Source organism: Labrus mixtus, chromosome 21 (genome assembly GCF_963584025.1).
Source record: "Labrus mixtus chromosome 21, fLabMix1.1, whole genome shotgun sequence".
NCBI lineage: Eukaryota > Metazoa > Chordata > Actinopteri > Labriformes > Labridae > Labrus > Labrus mixtus.
The window spans coordinates 16258600-16273795 of NC_083632.1; the positions used below are offsets into that span (position 1 = coordinate 16258600).

At 39.4% G+C, this 15196-nt stretch overlaps 1 protein-coding gene across 13 annotated transcripts in view; it reads left to right on the plus strand.

Annotated features, from left to right (window-relative positions):
• Positions 1-15196, plus strand: part of cacna1g (calcium channel, voltage-dependent, T type, alpha 1G subunit) — a 165655-nt gene that overhangs the window by 5657 nt on the left and 144802 nt on the right. For all 13 annotated transcript variants that reach the window (XR_009665915.1, XM_061028047.1, XM_061028049.1 and 10 more), the window contains exon 2: positions 12523-12656. Coding sequence is in view for 12 of the 13 variants with exons in the window: in XM_061028047.1 (XP_060884030.1) it covers positions 12523-12656 (134 nt within the window). In the remaining variant the exon portion in view is untranslated. The remainder of the gene's footprint in view (positions 1-12522; positions 12657-15196) is intronic.

The window sequence follows — 15196 nt, forward strand, 5'->3', positions numbered from 1 at the left end:
CAGTGCCAATACAATGGGAACACCTGGTTACAGCAAGCTACAAAGAGAAATGGAGTGAAAGAAAGAAGGAGGGAGAAGAGTCGTCTGGCAGGAGAAGACATACATTTAAAATAATCCCTCCAGAGATTCAAGGTCTGGTTGTTACATAGACCGCATGCTGGTCCAATGTAGATTGAATTTCATTAGGCTACTCACTTGTTTAGGTTGGATGTACCTGCAGGAGTGACATGCAGGCCATGACTCTAGATGAGCCCCAACTATTAGACCTGTTGACAAGTGGGTAAAAAATAACAATATTCAGCCAGTCCACCTGAACAAACAATAATTTTGTAGAACTTATATAAAATCTGAAGGTTAATATGAAAATAGATGTTAATGTTTAACAATTGTTATGCTACGGGAGGGCATTCTCTTGTTTAATCATTGCGAATGGCGAGCTTATAATGATAAAAAAGGAAAATTCCACGATGGTCACAAATAAAGTTATGCAGCTGTAAATAATGGTCTACACCAGTTGCAGATCATAGGTTTTCTGTGACCCGAACAGATCATCCCCCCAGGTTTAAAACGCATATGATCCGTGGTTTGATGGAAAACTTTATTATCATGGTGAAAAATAAATTCATGTGCGGAGTCTCTGTGAAAAGAAAGCAATGTTAGTTAGTGCATGTAGTCACCATGGAGATCTGCTGTACAAGTTATACACATGTTTTTTGGGTGACCAAAAAGTTATCAAATCTGTGACATTAATCTATGACAGGTTCTGAACCGGGAGATTTGTGATCCATTTCACCCTTTGTCTTCATGTGGGAAAACACTGTATTTTCAACTCAAGACCTTACTCTTTGTTTTATTATCTACAAAGACCCAACCTTAAATGAAACGAAACTTCATCAACTTCATCAACACCCACCTCCTCCCCTCTGTGCTCCCGCGAAAAACCACGGACTATTTTACAACCAATAAAGGCCAAAATAAACTCACAATATAAATTCCTTCAACAGGGATGCACTTTGAGTGTGGGCTAGTGCAAGCAAGGGGTAGAGCATGAGCAGGGAGACAGGGAGCCATGATTGGTTCATCAGATTGGTACCTCGTAGCGACATTGGTCAAAGTTTTTACATGTTTTACAACTGCTACAAATGTCATTCCTTTTTCAGAGTACATGAGTTATTAACTCCTGTCAGGACCTAAAGACAATTTCAACCAAAATCTTAAAAAGTGTATCTGGAGGAAATGACCAACCCTGCCTTTAATCCATAATGATCACTAAGCAACATTTAGCAATACAGTGGCAAGGAGAAACTTCCTGTAAGAGGCAGAAACTTTGAGCAAAACCAGACTAATGATGAACAGCCATCTGCTGAAACTGTGTGAAAGTGGGATAGAGGGAGCTGTAGCAAGAAGGACAGGGACAAATTGAGCAGCAACAACAACAACATCAATGAATAACATGGATTTATAGTTACAATGTCAGCGATAATGGTAAAAGTATGTGTAGTATTAGCAGTAAGTTTGTCAATTATAGAGGTATACATGAAAATTCACAGGAGTCCCAAGCTCCTAAATACCATTATGAAATAGGAAGCTCCCACATAGTGCTAACAAGCCAGAAGGCTTCACAGCTGAACTGAGGGCTGGCTTACTTAAGCTATATGACCAAATATCTTGTAACGCAAACTCTGCTCTGATACTTCACCAATGTGATTCAGTTTGTTAAATAACTTACATTTACGTTTTATAAAAGATCTAATGAAGGAAAAACGAGTTCAGGAAACACATTTTTGGCTTTAGCGTTGATAACCAGCTAGCTGATTAATGCTAAGTGTGTCGTACCTGCTGTTGCAAACGGATTAATGCGAGTGTGACTGTTTAAGGCATAATCTATGACATATAAACATAAATCAGTTTGTCTCAAAATGATCACAACTTCACATCACAAACAAAATATTGAAACCGAAAAAAACCTAAATAATTGTCATTATATATTATGGTGAATGTGCCCCCAATCTTAAACAGGCATGTGTGCTTTCAGGATGAAGACAGGACGTCTGCCTCTGTGCATGTGATTGTGTGCGCTGTTAGGCAGACTGCTTTGAATGTCTGCGATTGAGCTGAATATAGTGTCACACAATATTATCTCCCTCCACCTGCAAGGAGTTGGACTCAACTGAATGGCAGATTATGGTTACCCAACCCTATTGTCCTCACCCCATGAATCATAAAACTCATTCACCAGCACATGTGGCTGCTCACATGCCTGTCTGACTCAATCTGTTTTTGTGGAAGCATCCGACCCCTGCGATAATAGCCCTCAGACTTGTGACAGGCAGAATTAGTATAAATAGCATGAATAGTATTTATCTTTAGGAGAGGTTGCAGGAAAATGTTTTCACAGAATTGATGGCACCTGTTTCATTCAATAAAAGACGTTGAATCTTTTCATGTATTTTATGAAACCCTATCTGATGGACTTTTTTGTTAATTCTAGAGAAATCCTTTTCCTGTGCAGAAGTTCATATTGCTGGCTGCAGCAAAAGCAAAGTTTCATGGCTAGATTTAACATCATAACAGGTTTGACATTTGTAACTAAAGGCTTCATCGGTTGAGTGCTCAGTATTCATCAATAAAATAAAACAAAACCTGCGACAATATTTGAATACTGTACAAGAATGTTTCCTATCTGCAGCTCTTGACCATTCCTCAGTGGCTGTGGCACTTCACACTTGGCGGCCATACTGTATGTAATAACTGCTTTGACACTTAAGGTTATTGAGTGAGCCAAGTCGAGTCATTAGGAAGTGTTTTGAGTGCACTCAGCATTAGTGATTAAATACACTTAGTACATAAAGGCTCTGGCTCTGTCAGGTTGACACTTACTTGAGGCTTTGATAACATGTTATAGAGCTTGCTGACATGTGCCTGGTGGACACGTGTTTACACATGATCTCAGGGAATGTGAGAAGCTGTTAGGTGTGCATGTGGTGTCAATATTTAGGCTGACAGGATGAAGCAATACTTTAAACACACAAAGAGAAAGAGAGAAAGAAAGACGCTGTCTGCTGAATGTTTTATGTGTCTCTATAAAGTGTAATTGTGTGTAAGATGTAGACATAGAGAAGCACATAGTCCTACTCAAAACAAGCTGATGTTATCAGCTTTCACATGAAAAATGAAATACACACAAGCATGCACGCTCTGAGTGTACCATCACCCTCACACACTGGCACATCGGGAAGATACAGTTTGAGGCATAATCAGAAGAGTGGGGCGAGGCAGCGAGAGAAGAAGATAAGAGGGAGATAAAGATGAGAGGGATGGGAGTCATTGGTATACAGGAGAGGAATGAGGGGGGAATGTTGCAAGCTTTTTTTACAGTACAGTAGGGATCCTATTCAACGTATACATCTGGGGACAAAAGTAGGAAGAGCAGATAATGATAGCAGGAGGCAAAAGACTTAAGTGTGCATCTCACTGTTTCTGGTATATAAAATGAGTATGAGGATCTTAAAAGAGAAATCCGTCCTGTTAAGCAGCGTCTGTTTTTAACCACTGTCCACAGATGGAAAAATACCACATATATGACATCAGCTGCATATTACTAAAGTTGTGATCTGCAACTTGGAATGGGTTTATGGCTTGCCACAATCTTTGCATGATACGATCCATCATGAATGTAATTATTGTATTAAGGGCACTACACTTACTGCACATGTTACTTATATATGTATATTATATTGTCATATGAGTAATAAATGATGGGAGTGTGAAGAGTCTTTGGTCAATTCAACTCCTTTGTTCCATCACAATTTATATATCAAGAGAATATGAAGCCATGCATCTCCTCCCCAAATGTTTCTGGGCAGTGATGGTAGTGTTGTCTGTTCTGGGGATGGTAGTGAAGGCACGCTGATGTTGTATGTGTTGGGGAGGGACTTCTGAAGAGCTCAGGTTCTAAAGAGCTGAACACTTGATGTTATGAACTTGGTGAACATGGTGGAGATGGACCAAGAAAAACCCTAGGCTAAGGTCAAATGTGAAATAAGCATAATTTAAAGGGTGCGCTCCACAGTCAGTTCTTCCAACTTTGGCAAGTTCATAAAAAAACTAACATTCTGGGCCTGATTCACAGAAGAATTGTGCTGCTTGTACGCCAGCTGAAACCTGTGCACCCCTAACTATGCTGTAGAGCAAACAGTATCTCTGTGCATCAGTGATGTTTTTCCATATTTAAATTAACCATTACACAGTAATTTGTGGAAAAACTGTGTCATTTCTATGCAAATAAGTAGTATTGCAAAAAAAGTATAGTTCACAAACCCTGGCACTAACAACCACATGCAGTTAGAGTGGAGCAAAAGAGACCATCTGCTGAGACCAGTATTTTTTCCACCTTTAAAATAAATCTTAAATAGATCTGTGTTTAAAATCAGCTGAGTAAACGTGCAGACATCTTTTTGCCACTTTTCCGTAAACTAGGGAGAAGAACAGCTTGGTGTGCTGGGTGTGAATGGTAAATGGACTTGAAATGTATAGCGCTTTTCTAGTCTTCTGACGACCCAAAGCTCTTGTAGATTGCAGGTCACAACTTCCCATTCACATCAAATTCACACACTGATGGCAGAGGCTGCCATGTGAAGTCACCATCAGTATTAACTAGTCCATTCATACACATTCACACACAGCAGAAGAAACTTCCCTACACCTTGTTATGAATTGGGTGTATACAAATAAAGACTGATTGATTGAATTCGTTACTTTCAGGTTGAAGCACTTACTCACTCCTCCATTAATTGGTCATATAGGGTCAAATGGAATTCTTGATGGGACAGAGGACTAGGGGGTACAAGCTTAGACTCCTATTCTCTTGGCATCATTACACAGCATTTGGCAGACTGCTCTGGTTATGCCAGAAGACTTGGTCATGTCACTGCCCGTCCTGATTTGATTGATTCTTGCTAAAGGCCAGATATCAACCTGTTCAGTGTCCACTCCACATCGATGATAAATAAAGCTACAATCAAGCAGAAGAAACACAGAAAGATTCTTGTCCTTTAATGCGCACAGCCTCTGTCTTGCTGTAAAACCATTGCTGCTATAGTAACGTTGCTACAGCAAATAAAACTGCAATTCAGGACTCTATGTTAGATATGTGTTCCCAGTCCATGTATCAATGGCTAAAACATACAACAAAACACCAGCTTTAACGGGTTAGCTGATGAATCTCGTATTGCCATGATTCATCTTATACCCAAAGCAAAGTTCTGATTAATAAAGGATCCTTTACTCTTTTACTCATTTTCATCCACATACCCCTTAACAACAGAAAGAGGGGTTGGATACCTTCCTAATACACAGGGCCGGCTGTGGCTCAGTTGGTGGAGTCGTTGTCTCTCAATCGGAAGATTTTGGAAGGGAAGACTAGAAAAGTGTTAAACAAGCTCAAATCCATTTACTTCCACCCTGCACATTATATATTTGAAACATAGTCCTTACATTTTGCAGTGTTAACATAATTGGTTGTTGGGAATTCAAATTAAGTGAAAGAGTAAACCCCATGATCTTGCTAGCAGGATTTGTCTCTTCGTCGTTACATAATAGACATTAATCCTGTAGCCACAGTTTATAATTTGTCCCTTTAACAATTGCAGCTGTTTCTGCTAAACAGTCAGTGTCTGGTAAATCTTAACAGGGTTTGTCTGGTGCACAGGAAGTAAAGGCTTTTCCATTTCTGGCAGCAGCAACCGGTTTGTTTGGAATAAATATAGGAGCATGAGCAGCATTACCTGCCACCCACACAAAAACAAAAGACAAAGACTTAACGGTAGTGCCAGCAGTATTTCATTGACAAATGATTTCTGGAAGATGCGGTGCTAAACCCACTACAGGACTTAACAAAATGGGTAAAAGCTACACATGCAAAACTGGGGTAAAAAGTGGACCCTGGTTGGAGATATTATAAACACAACAAAGGCTTTCAGCTGGCCAAATAAGAAAGCCTTACGTTATCTGATTGACAACTTGAATCCGCCTTTTTATTTCAGATGCATCCCTGAAAGTTCTGAAGAGGTTTTGATTGACTCACTACCACATCTTTGCTTTCATTTGGTGGCCTATTTCACACTTTTGCGACTGTCACGGCAAATGAAAACCAATTTCATGAGGCTTGTCAGAGCTCGGATTAGGCTGGATGATATGGCATAATTAACTTTTCATTTTTGTTTTCACATTATGTAGAAATCCCATTATTCTGTGCAGACATTCTAAAAGTTGCTGAACTATTTTCTAACTATTTTGCTCCTCTGTAAGTCTATCACAGGGAGTGGAAGCAGTGGAGGGTATCAATTAGGGATTGTGTGAGCAGTGAGCCATTCAGAATGGGTCACCGTGTCTATTCACTCTAAGGCCGGCATGTGTGTGTATGCTTCTCTAGTCCCCCAATGGATGTACCATCAGTGAACCATGGTGACAATGAACAGACGCGCACACATTTCCATTTTGGTAAATAGTCAGCTTAGCGTCATCAATGTCAGGAAGCCGTAGAGACCTAAGCCTGTGATTGATGTGGTATCACTATCTACAGAGCTTTTCTGGTATATTTAGATATTAAATCTGTGTTCATTTGAATCACAAAACACATTTCACACTCCACTGATGCGAATAACAAGTTTGAAGGAATCAATGTATCCTGATTGCAGATGTTGAGCTGCTGTGTGCTACACCAGTATGCTCCTCTGGGAATGCCTCAGGGCAGCATGTCTTGTTGACTTAGATGAATTCGATTTCCAGCTGGGTGTAGAGTGTGTTTGCGTGTGACGATTTGACAATATAGATATGGTCCCAATCATTTGAAGTCTTAAGGGGCTTCCTTACATTATGGGCTCTGCGGGCATGCAGGCTTTAGCTAATGCACAATTGATGAGTAATTACTCCCCAGCTGAGATATGACAAGCAGCTCCTTCATTAAACTAAAGAGAAAAGAGAGAAACTTTAAAGTACCAGAGGACAATGAAAGAAGTAATTTTATGCTCAGCATGATGTTTTTTTGTCTACAGTATTTCAAAGAATGCTAGCTCTTTTTGGTCATCCATCTAATACAGGAACAGTGTCAGTAGTTGGTCTTAAATCAACAAGAGAACAACAGAGAGTTGATGTGCCCTGTCCTAACAAGCAGGGTCCAAGATCAATGCATCGTTCAAAGAGCGGATGCTAACAAGTGAATGTGGTTCCTTGTTGTCTTTTATATCCATGCAGACAGAAATCATTCAAATATGTGTCAGGAAAAATATACATAAAAAAACTGTATCACATGCTGTAGGTAAATATTGACCTGTAGCCAGGAGGTCACATAACTTAAAAGTAAAACAAAGCTGTATGTGAGGCCTTTTTTTTTTTTTTCATATTTGATCCATCCATTCGGCTACATTTTTCTTCTGGAGTCAGGCCATGGTAACAAGATCCTGAGCACAGTATTGAAGGGATCCCTCACCCACACTATGTTTTAGAGCTTCTCCTGGGGGACAACAAAGGTGTTCTCTATAGCTGACCCCTACAGCAGATTTTTTTGCTCTATCCCGAGGTCACTGTCAGATGGACCTGCCTGAAAAACCTTCAAAGGGAAGTGCCTGCAGGCGGCACCCTTATTAAATATAATCAACCACATTACTGCTGACAGTGCACCAATCTGCCTGTCCATCTCCACACCATTTTACCCTTACTGGTGAACTACATCCAGGGATGACTGAACTCTTTGGAAACATACTCTCTAGCTGGATGGAGGATAGAGAACAACTTCATCCTTATCCCAGCCACTTTTCATTTTGCTGCAAACTGCCACTATATGGTCTTAAAAAGTCAACAGACCTACATCCAAGTAATGCCTGGAAATAATTATTAGCTCCCCAAACCTGACATTCACTTGCCCTGGAACTGCCTTAAGATTTTATACATGGATGTCTCAAACAGGATCCATAAAAGCTTAAACAGTGCAAATATTAGATTTTTTTTTTTACATGGGGTACATTGGGTTAGTCGTTGTACGGAGGCTGTGGTCCGGAGGCTGTGGTGGCCTGGGTTCGGTCCGGCCTGTGGCTTTCCTGTGTGTCTTCCAGACGCTCACTCTCCTCAAATTCTGACTCTGTCCACTATCCTATCTCTACATACAGGCAAAGAAACTAAATAAAATGAACCTAAAAAAAAGGAAATTTTATTGACTTTGTGTGGAGAACACAAACACAGTTTCTAATTTGCTAACACAAGATATGTATGGCTTGAAGCATCAGCTCCAGCACGCCATACTCCCTGAAAAGTGTTCCCAGCGGGACTGAGGCACAAGCCCTTCTAAGGCCACAAGACACAGGACTTTACATAGGACTGGCTTATTCCCATGACCCTTCCTGCAACCCGTAAAGGGTAAAGAACTGGTCCTCTGTCCTCTGTCTCGCCTTAATAAGATGTCAGAACCTTCTTCCTTTCTTAATTTAATTCTTTATTATACTCTCTTGTGTAAATATATCATAAAGCATAAGAATATAAACAACTTTACTCATACAATAATGCTTTATTTGTAAAGCACCTTTCATTCAGTTCCTAAGTGCGTACAAAATAAATCACGTGAATAAAAACCATAGACTGTAAATAATAACTATGATGATAACCCAAAATAAATTAAATAAAGTTTGCTGTATATTATCTTGTCCTCTAAATGAATCCGGCTTCACCAAGTGTCATGGGTGTAGCATCAGTCACACTCTCTCCCAAGGACAAGGCATACAGAACTTTCGGCAATCCAAATTAGAATAAGATATCAGGTGATGATCATTGGACAGGGATTGATCATCACCTGATAGCCTACCTGCTGTGTGCTCTTCTCTCAGAGTCAGACTTGTTTGACTGTGGTGGCCCAACTGGGGCACTGCAGGGTTGACCTGAAGGGTGAAGTGTGCACACATGCTCATAAAGAAAATATACAAATTAATAAAAATAATATAATAAATAAAAATAAAATTTAAGTACGGTTTTACTTTCCTGGGTTGATTTTTTTAGTATTAAAAAGGCAAAACAGTGTAGCAACATTTAAATAGTTTCAGATTCATTCTTAAAGGACTCAAAAAGAAGATGTTTGTCTGAAGTCACAGTTTGAATTACTAACATAGTGATATGTGACACATTGAAATGTAAAGAAAGCTACTAGCAGTTGCTGCAATAGTCAAAAGAGTTCATTTTAAAACAAGTAGTGCCTCTGATTGGGCAAATAGCCAATCATTGTTCAGGGTTTTGGTGTGGCAAATGGGATGGCCAATGCAATTTCTAAGGTGGACCCTGGTAGCTCCGCCCCTGTCTCCAATTAAATTGCCTTTATCGAAGCTGTGCATAAATGTGTGCAGAGATAAAAAAAAAAAAAACATATTCAAGAAAAAAGTTTGATCTCTAAAGCACTTTTCCCCCCCGAATATCTGTTATTCTAAACAGACTTCTTATCCCTCTGTATTTTTAGACCTTAATTTCTCCTTTTTTTATTGGCCTTCAAAATTTCCCAAAACAATTGCAAGTGGGATCAACCAAAGGCAAGGTGCTGAAATAAAAAAGAAAGAAGTGAAAACCTAATGGCAAACAGAAACATAATTAGCCTATTAGGCAGCTTGACATTAATCAGAAATTAGAGTACCCAACCAAGTGGTTAATGTACTTTTTTACTGTGACATTTCCAAGAAAGATAATAAATGGTGCAGGAGTTAGAGGCAAACCTTGTTAGATGACATTAAATCCTAATTTCATTCATCATGTGCTCCTGCATATAAAAGTGTATTTCTTAGACAGTTTAACTTAAATTCAGATCAATCAGATTCATGTGTTATGAATTGGCACTATACAAATCAAGAGTTATCGATTAAAGAAAAATGTTCTCTTCCTTTTCTGCAGAGGATTCTGCATCACTGAACAATCTTCTCTGAACCTACTCCGCCTCTGTGGAAGAAATGAGTGGTGTGTAAAACACTGAGGGATGTGTGGTCAGGAGTAGGGAATACCACCACCTGCGTGGTACTGCTGTTTGCAAACTAAATCAACCGTCTGATAGAATGCATGCCCTAAAATAGCAGTGCAACCCTATATGTAGAGCAAAATCTCTTGTGCTTTCTAGGCATGCATATATGCTCTCCAGACACACACACACACACACACACACACACACACACATATACAGTATAGAAATTCCCGTGTGAACCTACATTTTCCACATGAACTCTAGAGCAGTGAGAGGCTAGTTTCTGCCCAAGCTAACAGGATTTGATATATTTATACGTTTTTCTGTTCATGTTTGGATGACTCATCTATCAGTGGGTGTCCTCTGCCTTGATCTTCTTCCAGAATCTTTCTTTTATTGTTTTGTAGTTTGAGCTGGAATGTTCCCTCCTCATTTCCAATTCCTTCTCATCTGCCTTTTTAAAATTTATGTATTGATTTTCATATTTGAAGAATTATGGTTATCCTCTCTTTAATTTCTCTCCAACCTCCGTCCTCATTCTCTCGCCCTTGGTTTCTTCCTCAGACCAGTCTGATAATGACTTGGAGAGCTGAAGCTCAGTCATACAGACAGTCGGGCAGTAATGAGGGCAGGAATACTGATTAATATAATCAGTGGCTTGTTCCTGATTATTACAATGTTTACTCTGGAATGGGCGGCATTTGTCACTTGAGTCTTTGTAAGGGCAGTGCCGTAACAAAACTGTCATTAAGCCTGATAACCTGCGTTGACTGCAATCAACTGCCTTGTAAAAGTGTCCTTGAGCAAGAAACTTTATGCAAATGCAGGGAGGCTATTATCCCTTCTCTTTCTCTTTCCCACTCCAACAGGGAGTCTGACCTCCTGAGTAAGGATCACAGACAGAAAAGTGTTTCCTGCTGAATTTAATAAAGCATCACATTTCTGTCACAAGTCTCCAGTGGGCTATTTTTAAACATTAAACATGACTGAACTGGACCCTAACATATGAATAGCTTAAGCATATAAGCAATAATAATTATCATTTAGTGTTGATATATTTTAAGTGAATTAGACATCCCCTCATTTTTACTGCCTTGTGTCAACGCCTCTTCTTTTAACCACAGTCAGGAGATCAGTTTCTGTAATGACGAAAGTGGTGGCTTAATGATTTGAGCTGCTCAACAGTGCAGGGTTTCCTTTTATCATATTTAGCATTTTATACTTCTCAAAATATTTTCAATGGATGACAAGTAAGGCTTCTGGCAAGCCTGTTTAGCACCCAGACTCTTTAACTTTGGAGCCATGCTGGTGCAATTCATGCAGAACGTGGTTTGGCATTGTCTTAAAAAAAAAGTATGGCTTGCTCAGATAAAAAATTATTTATTTGGCTGCAAATGTCACTCCAAAACCTGTATGTATGGTTCAGCATCAATGGTGACTTCACATATGGGCATATGTTCACCATCCCATGTGCACTAATGCACCTCCATACTGTCGCGGATGCTGGCTTTTTATGGCACTGATAACAAGCCAGATGGTCTCTCTGCTCTCAGTGGTGTCTGTTTCTAATGCAGGGGCGTCTGAGGACGTCCTGACGATCACAGCCAGCCACTGTTGGCTTGTTGTTTTTTGCTTTGTGTGCGGAGATTTCTTCAGAGTCTCTGAATCTTTTAGTGATATAAGTGGTATGTACTGTAGATAATGAAAATCCCAGATTATTTTTAATTATGTAAAAAAAAGAAAACATTCTTGAATTGTTGCACTATTTGCCAGTGTAGTCTATCACAGATTGGTTAACTCCTCCCCACCTTTACTTCTCTTGGATGCTCTTTTATACCCGATCATTTTACTAACCTGTTGACGGTTTACCTTTTTAACTGTGAGATGTTTCGTCAGTATGTTTTTTCACACATTTTCCAGTCTTTTGCTTCCCTTGACCCAACTTTTGAAAAATGTTGTTGGCATCAAATCCAAAAATGGACATATCATTTTCCAAAAACTATGAAATGCATCAGTTTCCAGTTTTTTTTGTTTTTACACAGCATTTAAAACATTTAGGAAATTGGGTTGTACTTACTTGTTCTCTTAAATAGTGGACTTATTTGCTAATTGATCATAATTTCATTTCAAAGTCATGTTGTAGATTATGACTCCAAGTACAATAAAGACCTCAATCAACATTTTATTTCAATAACTGTAAATCGTGAAATCGAATCAAATGCCATCAGCAGATTAAACATATCCAATGAATTATCTCTAACTTAGGTATTGACCCTTTTTTCAGACAGTCATGTCTTGAGACATCCCTAACTTCTTCTAGCATCATGAGGCGGTTGGAATTTTTGGGGTTGAGTCCAATGTCTCAGAACATTTTGGTAGATTCCTTAAAAATCTGATACAATCATTTATGTAAATTCACATAAAAATAACTGTAGTAATATTTAAACTTTTTTTTAGCTTCTACCACCTATAGGGTCATTGGTTTATGTCAAATAATCATGTTTTCTTGGATGTTTTGTGTCTGTGTTTTTGTGCAGGACTTTGATGACTTCATCTTTGCGTTCTTTGCCATTGAGATGGTGATCAAGATGGTGGCTCTGGGGATTTTTGGCAAGAAGTGTTACCTTGGAGACACGTGGAACCGCTTGGACTTCTTCATAGTTGTGGCTGGGTGAGTTATGCAAGACCAAACACAAGAGCAGCACACAAACACAAAGAGGTGGCCAAACTTCACCCTGCAGGAACACTGGAGGCTTGCACAAGAAGCGGTACAAACACACACGGGCAACACATTTGAAAAGCAATTAATCTGGGCATTAGGATTTAAGAGTGCAGGGACAGATTGATGAACAGAGACAGACTCAGGAGTGTAATAGATGTTTGCAGCTTGTAAATGTGATCGTCCTAGATTTCAACGAGCTGCACGGTTTCCTTTGCTTTATGACCTCAGAGCACATCAAACAACATGAATTTAAAGCAAGAAGCTGGGGTTACCAGTCCTCTAAGCAACATCAGTCTCCTTCCCTGTATCCTCCTCCGGGCTGGTTCTTAAATAAATGTTACTCTCGATGTCCCATAAAAGCCTTTTAACTTGAAAATGGAAGCAAGCACTCGCTTTAATTTTCTAGCGTACAGAATCTGTCAAACAGCTGAGGAGACTGGGATTACTTTTTACGCTGAGTGAATGCAGATATAGAAAAAACCTGTTCCTATTAACTAACTACACATGTACAAACCTATGGGCACATTACACTCAGAACAAAGACACACACACATGCACATGCTGGCATTATTATACATTTTCATTCATATTCAAAAAAATAGTATATACCCTATTACTGGTATGAAATAAGGGTGCATGCATAATTGGAAAGTGCAGCAGTCACACGCACAGCCAGATTCACACACACACACACACACACAGCAATGCACACAAACTGTAATTTGATTAAACATGTTACAGAACATAGCCTGCTGCTTTTGGTCTGACATTTTCATCACACTTCATCCCCTGCTGGCTTTTAATGCCACCCTTCTGCCACAGCTTCTGTTGTCCGTCAGCAGGAGAACAGGGCACATTTCTTTCTATGCAAACGTGTGATTAAAGTCAATGTCACTTTGGTCAAATCAACAAAACTTCACGTCATGAAACTTTAGACTTACAGAAGTCTAGATTTGTTACGATACGTTTCAGTACAACCCAGAAATCTACTCGAGCAAGCAGTTAGACCTCAGCAGGAAAACACAGGCTGAAATGTCAACAACAGGATGTTCACAACATCACTGTCAATCCATCTTTATTTGTATAGCGTCAATTCCTAAAACATTTTCAAATCAAGACACTTCAAAGAGCAGGTCTAAACTGTCATATTTGTATTATTATTATTTACATAGACCCAATATTAATCCACCATGAACAAGGCACTTGGGGGCTTTTAGTCAAGTAGCAGTGGAATGGAAAAACTGTTAACAGAAAGAAACCTCAAACCGAACCAGGCTCATGTTGAACAGCAACAACTGTGTTGGGCTTAGAAAGTGGGATAGAGGGAAATGCAGATGAAAGAGATGGTTAGAGACAAACAGACTAACAACAACAACTACAATGAATAAAACAGATTTATAGTTACAACTCCAGTAATAAAGGTATGTGTGGTACATTATGTGTGCTTAGGCCCTTCAGTAGCAGAGATGATATACAGTTCATCTACTTTAATGTGTTAACAACCCGACAGTAATATACATAACTTTAATTACCATGAGGTATAGGTTTCAAGGTTTGGTAATCCTGAGCTTCATCCTTAGCCACATTTGATCTGATCTCTCTTCTCTTTATGTACCTGTATGGGTCCATCAGTGCAAATCTTGTCGTAATATTATAGATCATAAAGCTACTACCTCATTGCCTGTCCCAGTTCAGGGAACATATCCAGTGCCAGAATACCAGAGGACCCTTGATGTCTGATATTCTGGGACTTATCCGCTGAGTGATAATAAGGCCAATGAAAGGATGTTCAGAATTACACTACAGTAACAGGCAATAAAATCAGGTGTAATATTCATTGTTAAGGGGGTCATTAGGTTTGATGAACAAGATATCCCCCTAAGATGCATACTAATGAAACCATTATTTCCAGTGGGGGGGAAACTAGGTCATTGCAGCAGTGCGGAAACCTGCTTTGTGTGTTGTTAGTTATTATCGCGAAAGTTTGTGCGCCGCCGACAAGGCAAACTGCACCTACAAGCAGACTAGAAGACTCCTTATTATCTGTTATAATCAACTGCAGCAGTTTAGGCACCAAAACAAATGTGTTAGATTATAATGATAAATTTTGGTTTTCGTTTTAAATGTGGAAGGTCTACTTCAAGGAAAATACAAAAGAATGGGTGACGGGTCAGGACTTCAGGCAAGCCAGTTTAATCACCAGACTCTTTAACTTTGGAGCCATGCTGGTGTAATTCATGCAGAATGTGGTTTGGCATTGTCTTCATGAAAAAACTATGGCTTGCTCCGCAAAAGAAGTTCTTTCTTTGGCTGCATAGTTCACTCTACTCTCACTTGAATGTATGGTTCAGCATCAATGGTGCTTTCACATGTGCAGGTTCCCCAGCCTATATGTGCACTAATGCACCTTCATACTATCGCAGATGCTGGCTTTTTAATTGTGCACTCACAGCAAGCCAGATGGTTCTTCTCCTCTCACAATTGTATCT